This window comes from Physcomitrium patens, chromosome 4 (genome assembly GCF_059467195.1).
Source record: "Physcomitrium patens ecotype Gransden chromosome 4, ASM5946719v1, whole genome shotgun sequence".
Lineage (NCBI taxonomy): Eukaryota > Viridiplantae > Streptophyta > Bryopsida > Funariales > Funariaceae > Physcomitrium > Physcomitrium patens.
The window spans coordinates 15,162,804-15,175,942 of NC_143413.1; the positions used below are offsets into that span (position 1 = coordinate 15,162,804).

The 13,139-nt window shown below is 38.5% G+C and overlaps 3 protein-coding genes across 5 annotated transcripts; 2 read left to right on the forward strand and 1 right to left on the reverse strand.

The window, feature by feature from the left end:
- Positions 1 to 1,178: 1,178 nt before the first annotated feature.
- On the forward strand, positions 1,179 to 2,942 carry LOC112281797 (NDR1/HIN1-like protein 1). Of its 2 annotated transcripts, none has more exons than XM_024518691.2 (2): positions 1,179 to 1,318; positions 1,662 to 2,942. In XM_024518691.2, the coding sequence occupies exon 2, from the start codon at positions 1,790 to 1,792 to the stop codon at positions 2,540 to 2,542; it is 753 nt and encodes a 250-aa protein (XP_024374459.1). In that variant the 5' UTR covers positions 1,179 to 1,318; positions 1,662 to 1,789; the 3' UTR covers positions 2,543 to 2,942. The 2 variants fall into 2 exon arrangements, with proteins under 2 accessions (XP_024374459.1, XP_024374458.1); XM_024518690.3 differs by having other exon boundaries at positions 1,263 to 1,439.
- Positions 2,943 to 5,172: 2,230 nt separating this feature from the next.
- LOC112281094 (histone H4) lies at positions 5,173 to 6,214 on the reverse strand. Its single transcript, XM_024517268.3, has one exon. It carries the CDS (start codon positions 6,108 to 6,110, stop codon positions 5,799 to 5,801), a length of 312 nt encoding a protein of 103 aa, XP_024373036.1. The 5' UTR covers positions 6,111 to 6,214; the 3' UTR covers positions 5,173 to 5,798.
- Positions 6,215 to 9,284: 3,070 nt separating this feature from the next.
- Positions 9,285 to 11,517, forward strand: LOC112280979 (uncharacterized). Of its 2 annotated transcripts, none has more exons than XM_024516994.3 (3): positions 9,285 to 10,082; positions 10,277 to 10,553; positions 10,950 to 11,517. In XM_024516994.3, the coding sequence occupies exons 1-3, from the start codon at positions 9,850 to 9,852 to the stop codon at positions 11,223 to 11,225; spliced, it is 786 nt and encodes a 261-aa protein (XP_024372762.1). In that variant the 5' UTR covers positions 9,285 to 9,849; the 3' UTR covers positions 11,226 to 11,517. The 2 variants fall into 2 exon arrangements, with proteins under 2 accessions (XP_024372762.1, XP_024372760.1); XM_024516992.3 differs by having other exon boundaries at positions 9,401 to 10,082; positions 10,262 to 10,553.
- The last annotated feature ends 1,622 nt before the right edge of the window (positions 11,518 to 13,139 follow it).

Consider the following 13,139-nt stretch of genomic DNA (forward strand, 5'->3'; position numbering starts at 1 on the left):
ATATTAGTTTAAAAAACCAATTATACTCAAAACGAATTTTTTAATAAGTATATATGAATTTCTATAATAAAATTAACTATGTATATTTAACACATTCATATTCTCCACAAAATGGCATGACATCTGAACTAAAAAATACAATATTTGTCACAAATATACAACATGATAAAAGTAGTCACAAATAATTTAATTCATTTTAAAATAGAAAAATTTCAAAATAGCTATAAAAGAATATATATATATATATAATGCCACACTTAAAATAAGATTTATCTTTGTTAATTTATAGTTTTTCAATCTTTATAAAAATAAAATATGTTTACACCAATTCAAAGTGAATGATATCAACGAAGAAAATTCCAAATTCATCGTCCAATTGATGTTTCATCCAAAATTCAAATGCCGTCGTCAGGAGGCACGAGAATAGGCGACGACGATGGGAGAATGGCCCACTTGAACCCCTCACCGCGGCATCTAATGGAATCCGACTCGGATAAGTGATCCCCCCTCCCTCCCGCGATTCACCCCCCCTCGAGAATCTCGCCTCCTTTCATGGATCCTTTCGCTCGGAGCGCCACTGCCAAAACCGCTTTCTTGCCCTCCGGTAATGCAGTTGCATGCCAGACTTCACCGTTACAAATATAGAGGCTGCAGACGAAGAAAGTCGTGACCTCGCTCTGAGAGACCCTACGATCTAGACTTAGAGTAACCATCAGATGGAACGCCGGAGCTCACGATTATAGTTCTCCGCATTCAGACAGTGGATTGCGATCTGATATATGGTAAGATTTGTAACAGGAATTGGATTTTTGAACTGGGGACGGTAATTGACTTTTTATCATTGCGGCGGGAATCCTCCGTTGGTGTAACAAAAGAAACGAGAGTCGCAGTGATTATCCAAACTAGGCATCAACGGCGTGACTGAGCAGAGCTGGAAACCCTTCGATGGCGATCGCGCGGCCCCACATCCCGATTGATGATCCACGCTCAGTCACGTCAACTCGGGCATGTGTAGGAACAATGGTCCCCTGCTGCAGCGCAAGTGGCGGCCCATCGTTACCGTGCTAGGGTCCAGGATGTCCTAGTGGCGCATGCCAGACTGGGTGGAAAATCAGAAAACGGAACAAAGTCAAGGCAAAGGTGGACAGGGAAACGTGTGATGATGCCGAGCTCCTTCTGCCGACGCGAGAACCGTAATGCCTCCCGTGGTGTATTTTTCTCAGGGACAGTTTCTGCCCACACTCAGGCCCATATTCCAAACTCAGGCCCACTTGCGTGGTATTCGCCTTTTGACAGGATATGACTGGGTCGTATGTAGGTGAGCTTTCAGTGGTGGCTCAGCCTTGTCTCTATCGACGCTCTGGGTTCAGAAGTTCTTATTTGCTCTTTTTCTTACAGATTACAACTTCGGTGGCCTGCAGATTCGTAGTGTGCTTATCGTAAGCATCAGTCATTTCTACGTCGCTTATAGTCCTGCACTTGTCATCTCCGTTGTTGACCAGGGTTTTGGGCTTTCTATCTCTCGTGTGTTGCTGTCTGCCCTCTCGTGTCAGAGCTTCTTCCAGACGGATTTTTAGAATTTCGGTTTGTTCCGAGTTTCAGTTGCTTTTGTGCTCACTGAGTTGACAGGGTTTTGTGGTGTGCTATCGTCGACGTTACAGGGTCAAACTACGCTGTGGGAGGTGGTTTGAGAGGGAGATCGTGTTGTATCAGGAGGGTAGCATCTTAGCTGGTTGAAGAGGTTGGGGGGTCTTGATTGGGTAGATAGGAGCAGGACGATTCGTCGACCATGACGACCAAATTTATGAGCAACATGTCGAGGACATTCTCGAACAGTGGGTTCTCTAGGACTTACTCCAGTGCACCGAAGCCGTTCCACTTCACGAAGCTTCATCAGGCCAACATGAGCCCCTTGCCCCCGCCGGCAACTCAAAAACCTAAAAAGGATAATAGCACCTGCTGGGCTATCTTTTGTTGTTGCTTCACTGGATGTATCTCGATGCTTATCACGGCCGCGATCGTCTTGGGAATTACGGCACTGATTATCTGGCTAGTGCTGCGGCCCGTCCACATGCCGCGGTACAATATTCAGGACGTTAACGTCGTCAGATTCGCTTACAATTCTGTTCCGCGCACCCTTGATTCCGAAGTCAGGTACGTAGTTAATGCCAACAACCCGAATGGCAAGATCGGTATCAGATATGAGACTATTACCATCGATACCGTTTATATGACCCAGAATTTGAATCAGCATTCCATTCCCGGGTTCTACCATGGTCACCGTAACGTCACGTTGAAGCCGGCTAGTTTCTCCACAACTGGATTGCCCTTGGATCCTGGAACAGGTGCCATCCTTGAAGGGCATATTGCTACAGGGGACGTTCCATTGGTCATGCGCGTCCGTGTTAAATTCAACCTCAAGATAGGTGCGATCACGACTCCAACCTTTACCGTGAAGGTCAACTGCAATGTGCACATCAAGCCGCCAATCGGAACTACTCCCGCTTCGGTGCTTGGTTCCCCGACCTGCAAGAGGGTTTGAACAAGATGTTGGCTTTAACTGATCTCCATAGATTGCCTTTTTCTCTAGCTGCTTACTTCTCGAGCCCTAACTTCACATCTCAGCAAGCTCCTGTTGTAGCACAAATGGACCTTTCTGTGAATCGCAACCATCAGGATATTCAGCAGTACCTACCAGAGCAGCAAGTTGTTTTAGAACCAAGGGAGGGGGTGGGAGATTTACAGAGCTTGTCCCTCATTCTCTCACGGTGGGCTTTAAGGTTAGGCACTTTGAAGAGTCTAGAATGTGGCCACTCTTTGTATACTAGTATGATGTACATTCCGCATCTTCGCTCATGCAGAGGCAACAGCTGCACGAGTTATTGGATTCTACTTTGGTACTAGGTTCTGAAAGGCAATTGTTTTAGTGTTGGAAGCCATGACATCGTGTGTATGAGTGCTTCAGTTTTTCATGATCTTGTCATTGTGGAACGGTGGCTAAACCAAGCAATTGTGAATACCTTGCACTCCAGGCCCCTTTAGATGACTTCACACAAGAGTTGCATTAGGTATTCTTTTTCAGCAAAATCTTATCTTTTCATTCTACCGTAATATTTGTGCCAATTTGGTGACAGTTCATGTGAGACAATTAGTGTTTAATGCTGCGGTCTACATCTGGTATCGTATGAGAATCCCTCTTGTTGTGGGTACTTATCGTCCGCCTGCGGAGTGTAACGCAACATGCGTCCTGGACACATTGTTAGCATGAGAGGGGTTGGTAGCGTGCTCGTCACTCGTGCTATTAGATTTAGCAGTGAGAATTCTGAGAAAACTACGAAATGGTAGGGTTGTGTGCTCTTCTCTGAATTATTCAATTTGACGTCGTAGATTATTACTCATGATAATGAAAAAGTAGTGAGATTTTCTATTAATGCCACGCGTTTTCAGTCCCGAGGGTGGAAGTTGAACAGAATGAAGTGATCTGCCGGTCCTGACGATAGCCACATTTGTTAAGACTATTCTGGCAGGTCGCCAAAATCATGCCACACTTGAGAGGATAAGCGACTGAAAAGAAGTTTGTCAGTGGGCTACAAGATTTCTGCATTGTTTTTATGTGTAAATATTAATTATCCTTTGTTGTTAAGAGAGCAAACTGATGGTCGATCTGGATTTGAAGGAAGTGCCGATACTTGGGAGTTGGATTAATGTATCATAACATGTTATCAGTGTCTGTAGGAAAGCATTATTACATACCAGTGCTGACAAAGAAGGTGAAACTGTGTACCTAAGATATTGGAGATGATATGGCTGTAATATAGAAGAGGGAACAGTTACCACACCAATTCACCCAACTTGGCTGATTTTAGAATGGGAAGCGAATTGCCTGCGTGTCCAGGTAGAATCAGGGTGGAGGTGCGTCTTGCCCCAGCGATTCACGAAGAATAATTATTTTCTAAAGGACCGAGGCTGACGACCACTAAACGTTGTCGCTGCAACTAGCCAATTGTAGACTGCAGTTGTCCAGTCGGTAACGGAATGGATCCTTGACTTCGACGACCATAGCAACCCTGTCACGACTACAATGTAGCTGATTCTGTCTGAATCTCCCCCAATTCCCTGAACGAGGCACCAAGCAACGGCACACCTTGAATCCCAAGAAAGATAAAAAGTTGTGAGAACTGTGAGCTTCCAGTCACCTTCTACGGTTGGTTGTCATGGTCTTTCGCACTGATTCTCTTGCCCGCTCGGCGGTGCTCCCCATGTCTGATTCATGTGGGCTCCGCTTTCACATGTCGCTCATCCTTGCTCCTGCAGCAGAGCTTCCTTTGAGCTTGACAAGCACTTGCTGCACCATGATCCTTCTTCATTAGCTCTGTGACTCTCTGTACACTCTAAACTAATGTAGAGATTTGTAGGGACCATTCACAAATTAAAGTTCTTATCAGACAAAGCACTGAATGATGAACATGGCCACCAAAACCATTTTAGAAAATGCTGCGGTTAGTAGGAGATGTGTGTGTGAATTTTTACTTAGTGTAACATTTAATTGTTAAATAGGGTTAGAAATGTCATAATATGAGTGTTTTTTTTTTTAGTAAATAATTTCATTGTTTGATGTCAAGGATATTTGTTATCTTATTATTACAACCACTAGTTGCAATAATGGAGAGTGTTGACAGGATAGGAATAATCTACCTTTGTGTTAGGTACCCTAAATTTTCAAAAACAATTCCTAATACGATTGTTTGGTGCCTTCGGTATATTCACATTCATTGTTAATTATGGATGGAACGAAAATGCTTACATCTAGTTTAATAAAATTCTTAAGTGTTACTTATCATTGAATTTTATATTGTTGAATGTTAACTTTGAAAAACATAGTAATCTTCCTTTTGCAATTATGTGTATATGTATCGAAATACAAGGTGATTAAGTAGTTAAAACTGAATGAATTCGAAACTACATGTCAAATGTATAAAATGTAATCCAATCCATCTTATTGATTATAGTTGTATGCATCTAATTATTGTTATGTTTTGATAGAGTGCATATGGTTGATAACGTGTAAAAATTGCAACATAAGTTCTTTCACTAAATCTGTCCAGGATACAGCACGTAACAGTTAGCCAAATTCAAAGGCACAAATAGGATGAAACATGAGCCAGTAGAATATTCGTTCAGAAAATACTTTGAATGGAAAAGATTTGCATCTTGATGCAGCAGTACGACATATAGTTGAGGTAATTCCAAAGGATGTGAAACGTATGATAATATAAGAGTTACTATGTTTAACCGGATGAACAGTTACCAGTAATGGCTTTGTTCTTATCACTATCTAGTATCATCAGTGCATGCGGCATACATCCGGAGGTTTGCCTGCAAGGTTTCAGTAGCACTAACAGAGTGCTACACGCGTAGTGCTCCAAGTGGGAGCGCCAGACACCGTTATAGCAATTTCGGGAAAGCCTGGGACCACGAGGAAGTGGCAACCATCGGAAACCTGGTAGGATCGAGCTGGATATAAACCATTCCTCCATCATGCTCGTTCCAAACCGATTTGAGTGTTCTCATAAGGACTCCCTCGCAGCAAAAGATCTCAATACCAGACAAGCCAAGAGTCTGGAACCGCTTCAACTGAAAAGTGTAGACTCAAGGATTACACGGTTAGCTCTACGGGAAACAGTGCAACACTAACAAGGTTGAGCAGACAATCGACGGAGTTCGACAAAAAGTTCCGCACGGGAGGTGGTGTTCAGTAACACCATAAACATTGACCAAGACACGTCGCAGCATTCATCTCAGCCTCCAAAACCGTAAAGAGTACGGCCCTGGCGCTTCAGAGCGTACACTACATCCATGGCCGTAACGGTCTTCCGCCTGGCGTGCTCGGTGTAAGTAACAGCGTCCCTAATGACATTCTCCAGAAAGATCTTAAGCACACCGCGAGTTTCTTCATATATGAGCCCACTGATGCGCTTCACGCCACCTCTCCTCGCCAATCGCCTGATGGCAGGCTTGGTGATGCCCTGGATGTTGTCGCGCAACACCTTTCTATGGCGCTTGGCGCCACCCTTACCAAGCCCCTTGCCTCCCTTACCTCGTCCAGACATGGCTACTAAATGCAAGAGCAAAATAGCGGCAGCAACAAATTCACGCGGAACAAACAACAAGAGGAACAGAATCTGAACGTGAAGACTTGATCTGTATCAGCTTGAAATATAGTCTTTGAAATGGAGGGGGATTTCAAAATGCGAGGGAGACAGGGCGCTGGCGGGAAATCCGAAATTTGAAATTCCCGCCAAACACCTCACAGTGTCCACCCGTCGTGCCCCACTGAATGGACGCGCTACAACGGCACAACAGCACAAGACTGAGACGCCCACAACGGCACCCAATTTAATCCCCACCAGTTCACACGGTACAAGGGTCCAGACGTTTGGATGCCGGCCATTTGCGGGGTTCAGTCCACCAGCCCATCTTCACAACGTTTAGTAACAATGAGACAGGGGGAGGCTGAAATTTGGCGTGGCTCTCTCCCACCATGTCGTGCCCGGTGTGCCCCGCCCTGCATCTGGCGAGCCCTGTGCTCATTATTATCGAGTGAGCGGGCAGAATTCTCTTACAAAATTGTTGTTCTCATGATTTATTATTTATAATTTTTATTCATTGTTTTCTTGTTTTTTTAAGTCTTTTATTAGTAATGCAATGTGATTTGTTGCACCGCATGTATAATGTCGTGATTGTAATGAATTGTGTTCTTTAAAGAAGGTGCAATGTTTTCTTGGGTGTTAAGATATTTAAGGAATTCAGTCCCATTGAAACATATAGATGAATTAATTAATAATGAATTTGGTTAGTAACTCGTTCATGATCACATTTTCTAACGTCGTGTTCATGATCACTTAAAATTATAAATAATATTATTAAATTTGTCCATATTAAGATCTTATGTATAATTAAATAAAATAAAGTCTCTTGAATGCCACACACATATGATATATATATATATATATATATATACACATGTTTAAATTTTGGAAAGATGATAATTACTTGGTAATTATTCTGTATATCAAGTATAATTTGCTAGAATCATTAACGTTGAAAAGTTTTTGAATGGAAAAAAATAGAAGCCTACAGCATGTTCATAAAAAGAAGAAAAGAGAAAGAGAGCAAAAAACAAGTATTGAATAACTGAACAAAACAAAACAAAGAAGAAAAATTATGTGTGTATGTTGAATTGCAATACCTAAATTGAATTCACCAAACGTTTAATTATTTTTGTTACTCTGCTACATGTTTACTGAGATTATTATGGTTTCTATTAATATTGAAAACACTGAATAGTATAATTTAGCATTCTCTTGTGCTTATAAAGTAATTGCAAAAATCAAAAAGGTAAATGAACAAAGGTTCCAAGTATCCAACTGTGGTTCAAACTAAGATATCAGCAATTATTAATTGATCTTTGCAGATTTAAAAAAAATATAGAAAAATTTATCACATCAACATTGAAAAAGTCTTACAATAACAATGAAAAAGTCTTACAATAAAATTTTAACTTTTTCTCATTAACTTTTATATCTTTGAAAAAATAAACATGATACATAGATTAAAGGTTTTTCATATTAAAATTATATAGTAAAATTATTACAAATCACAAGGAAAGCTTCATTGTACCTGTTGTCTATCTATCTATCTATATATATATATATATATATGTATCTTTGTGATTTGTTTTTGTAGATATAAGAAGGTTAAATTGATAAACAGATTGTAAATTTTATGCATATGCATAAATAAATATGTATACCAACAATAGTACATATACAATATCCAAATAACTTAAGTGTGTAAAGAAAGCACACAACTAAAAAATCCTAACATTATGTCATTTTGTATATTCATATTATCTTACTCATAGAATAAATGATTATTTTTGAAATAGTTTTTAAAAAAGTATACTAGTTTGATTTGATAATAGTTGAATGTAATTTTATTCTCACTTATCACTTTAATAAATTTGTATTGGAAACAACCAGACTTTCTTAAAATTTTGGAGAAGGTAATAACAAAGCAAAGATTTTAGAATTTGTTTTATGTAGACAATAGAACTAACCACACTTCTTCCAAGCTAATCTTGCACAAGTAGTTGAATCAAATTATAATCAATATATCAGGAATAGAACCAAAACCCAAATTAGTTGACAACAAGTACAATTGAGTGAAGAATATACAATGATTAAGATTAGTTGCAATAACCCATGAATAAAATTATTGAATATTTTTTTATGAAATTCATCAAAGATCAATACGGTGAAGTAAATCAATTAGAGACAAAAAAATAAATCTTATGTATTTTAATAATTATTATTTTTATTTATATTTGATTAGATAAGATGTTTTTTAACTGAATTTATTCAAATTTCACTATCCCATGCATATTTAAGTGCTTCTTGCTAGTACTTTGTAATAATTTGTATATATATATTCGAGATTTTTTGTATATTATAAAGTAATATTGTTGGTTGTTAAATTATTTTTCCATTAATGATATATATACAAAACGGGCATAATCTTTGGAATTTGATAACTTTGAAATAAGGAATAGTTATAAATTTTTATGTTAATTAGAAAGGCATGTGGTTTAAATCAAGAGGATAAATAGAAATACTGCTTATATATGTGACATTGTAGAGTTGATGATAAAGTATAGAAGCCACATGCAAACAATAAAACATAAACATCATGAAAATTTGGTATACCAAATAAACTTTAATAGTGTACAAATTATGAAATAATTTTAAATATACAAAATTTGGAATTGGACCATTTTAATCATATGTAGATTGAAAAACTTATTTGAAAAGAGAGACTATAAGTAACATTATCTTTAAAACAAATGAGATTTGCAAATCTTTCAAACTAACTTTTAAACATTGGATAAATAGACAGAATATTATGCCTCAAAAAGCCCTATCAAAGCCTACTTCGTTGAGGGGTGCTAGGATTGTAATAAAATTCGTTCCCAATACATCCCATTTATGTCCAAAAAAAATAAAAATAAAAATAAAAATAACGAAAAACGAAAAAGAACACAACTTCAGTACATTGAATTGCAGAGACCCGGAAAAGGTCCACAACGACATTAGTATTCGCGACGAAGAAGAAATTTGCGGAAGTGCAAATTTGCTCGACGCCGACACTCGGGGGCTCGCTCGCTGGCTCGCTGGACGACGCTGCGCCATGAATTGCAGCGCAAATCTCGTATCTTGCGTTTAAGGCCAACTGTGTGGTGGCAGTCCCATCCCCGCTACCGACCACATCTCCTTTGCCTCGATCCCCTGGACTTGATTGAAGCCTCATACATGCGCTTTACAATACCAGCTCCACGATTGCGAAAACCTCGCTCCTTCGTTGAAGTGGGGGAGGGTTGTTGTTGTTAGTTGATGTTGTTGTTGTTGAGTAGCTTGCTGGTAGGGTTGAGCTGAATGCAAGTTCTTCGTCGTACCTGGGATTGAAGTTGGGGTTGTGAGGTGACAGTGTTGGCTGACAGGTGGGTTTCCATGTCGTTGCCTTGTGTTCGTTTAGCTTTGTAGCTGGAGAGTCTGGAGGTGTCACATGTGTTGAGAGTTGCACACATGGGTGATCGTGTAGTTGAGTGTCCATCGAGGAACGTGCCGAGCGCATCGCTTCTTTATGTTTGGTTGCGTTGTACAAGAATATAGCGTCATACCAAGACATTCATTTACGTGAAGGTTTTCAATCTGGTGGCAACACTATTGACCAACCAATGCTATTTGCACCTGTCTTTCATGCATCCCAAAGTAGTGACGAGTCGTAGCTACAATGTTTAAAGCACCCACAGTAGCCTCGGTCCCGGAGCCTGCTGTCTTAATTCCCCTGACGAAAAATGCTCACCCAGCTGAGCAATTTCGGAGTTTGAATTGTGTCGGAACGCGAAGAGGAGGAGCTAGATTCGGAATTGGAATAGGCACCAGGAGGTGGACAAGATTGGTGGTTCCGCGAGCTTCCTCAATGGCAGCAATTGCACCATCACCCAAGACCACGGAGGATTGCACGTAAGCATGCTTATGCTCTCTCAGTAATTTGGAAATGTCTCCACGACGCATGTCAACGACTATCAAGCGATTGCAGATTTTGCTCATGGGTTCTTATCTTAGTAATGGATTTTTTCTTTCACACTTATTTATATCTGTCTCCTTCAAGGAATTGGATCGTTCTGCTTCGTGATGTCCAGATGTGGATTGTCCAGAGAATGTGCTGTGGTATTACGAACAACGAAAGGATGCGGACTGGGTATATCCGTGTATCCAGATTTTGTGTACAATGCTGAGGGAGGTGGTGGAAGTGGAAAGGCTGTGAAATTGTCGGATGGTTGCTGGCGTGTGCAGTTCGATGCAACGGAAATCAATATTCCAGACGTTAGCTTCCGCACAACGAAACTATTGAGCGTTCCGATTCCTCCACCCATTAGGATCAAAATCGTTCCAGATACTTTAGAAGGCACCGTGGATCTTGAAACTGGCAAGGTGAGCTTCTGCCCGCGTCGAGGTCTCTTTATTGAAATTCTTCTTTGACCTCAATGAGAAGGATCGCCATTTTTGCATAACAAGGGAGGGGTCAGTCAAGTCTTCAAATTGTGGCAGTTGGAGGAACTGTTTTCCTGCTCTGTTATTCTTGCTCGGCTTTATGGTTTAGTTGGAAGCTCAAGGTACAAATGAAACCGGTCGAATTAGCACGCTCAATAAGTTTCTGACCTCACACAAAAAACATGAATGTTGTCCTCCATGTCTCTCGATTTGATAAACATGAATGTGATAAGATTTACATGACTACCCCTAAAAGCACATTTATCCTTGGCATCCTAGTCTCCTGCGCTACAAAAGTTTGAACTAGAAACCAACAATGAGTATATGTATGAGCAGATAGTTTTAAGATTCCAATCAAAGTTCTACTTCTCAGCTACGGACCTCTATCGGCCGCCACCATTAGTTGTGGACACAGTTTTAACAACAGAGGACACACACGGTGAACAAAGAGGAGGGACTGGAAGCCGGCTGGATGCTCACGGCAACTGTCGCCTAGTTGGGGTTGCTCGTCTGGTACCCATAGGCGACCTCTTCATGGACAAGTTCCTGATGCTGCCAGCAGATTGCTATGCCAGCATGAACGCCAACTTCACCTTCAACATCGCCTCATAGCACGGTACATCCTGACGTGAGCTGTTGAATTCAACCGCGCTGGCCTGACCCAACTGCTTAAGTTAAGCGATATCCAGGTCCAACTGACGTTACAATTTTGTCCATCAATACATGTGAGTGAACAAGTGCACGATGGACTCTCTCAAGCCTTGGCAAAAAGGTGTTAGAGCCAGCCTGATATGTCTGTGTATATTGCTTTTCCACATGTGAAGGCTTTTTCCAGTCGAAGTTACGAACAGAATTGATATAAGAAGCCCACCTTGCTTGTGCAAGCTGCTTATTTTATTTTTTACTTTTTATTTTTGTTTCAAATTTAATTTACTTACATGCTCCAACAAATTCTAATAATGTCTTTTTACTATTTCTTTAGTTACAAAGCTAAACGAACACAATGCAACGACATGGAAACCCACCTGTCAAATTCAAATTTAATTTAATTGAATTTACATACATTCTTCAATAAAGTCTAATAATTTACATGCATTTTCCAATAAAGTCTAATAATGTATTTTTACTATTGCCAAGTAATAAAGCTCTAGACTTCAATTCAATTTTCATTTCCACTTTTATACTCATGATAATATTGGCCATTTAAGAATCATCCATCTCTAAATAAACAATGCTTTTATCATTAAGCTTTTTCCATTTTATCACAAATATACTTCTATAGGAAATTTTATATTCTCTTGTGTCATATGTCAATCTAGTTTACAAGTGTTTGAATCTTTTTCATAATCACTTTTTAAAATAAAAAACCATTAATTAATTTCAAGTCATTTCTAGATAGATTCTTCCAAGAAGTGATAAAATTAGCTTGAAGAAATAAAATCTCAACAGAAATTTGCAAGCAAAAATTCTTCATTTCTATGAAAAAGTTCTTAAAGGTCTATGCTATTAAAGATGTGAGTTGATGAAGATATATATATATATATATATATATCTATTAAGTAAATAGCCATTTCTAATGGTCCTATGCTTAGAAATACTTCCAAAATCTCTAAACATATTTTTTAATAATCTCGTTTTTCAAATTGAATGATAAATAAAAATTAGGATTGATTTAGTCTTCTATGGAATAGTTACAACATGAACCACATTAATATTGCTTATTTTTATATTCTAGGTTTAATTCATATGCACCTTGGATTAAAAAAAAAAAAAAAAAAAACCAAAACCAAAAAAACCAAAAAAAATGTACACTTAAATGTTAGTATTTGCTACAATTCCAAGCCTTATATATGAAGCTTATAATTTTTTATACTCATTTACTTGCAAATATTATCAAATCTAATCCTAAGTTCTAATAATATATTAGAATAAATTAATAAATTTTCTAATATTCCATAAATTGACTTTATTACTTCTTTTGTATTGTACAATCTTATCATTAAATATGAATCTATCTATCTTTACAAATCCTTTTACTATATTATAACTTTTTATGTTATTCTTAATTGAGCTAGTTTTTAAGACCTAACATCAAGTTGCAATAGAGAATCTATTATATACCAATTCTATATATCTTAATTTTGGTAGGTTCAAGCGAGGAAAACCATTGTTTTTTTCTTAAAGTCCTATTTGTTGATTATCCACTTGAAAAAAAACCAATGAACATAATGTCTTTAACTAATTTGTAGAGTCCTATATAATATTTAGCCTTAAATAAACAAAAAAACATTCTTTTAACTTAATTTTCTGATTTTCCACATATAAAGACAAAATATATTTACAGAAATTTATCTTTAGATGTAGACTTGGATCCTTTAATTATTACATTTCCCAAATTAAATCAATTTTCAAATCTCTCAAAAATATTATTGGTTTGGTGTAGTCCATTTCTATGCAGTTTTGCAGTTTTGCAGTTTTGCTTTTGCTTTTGCTTTTGCTTTTTTTGCTTTTTTTGCTTTTTTTTTT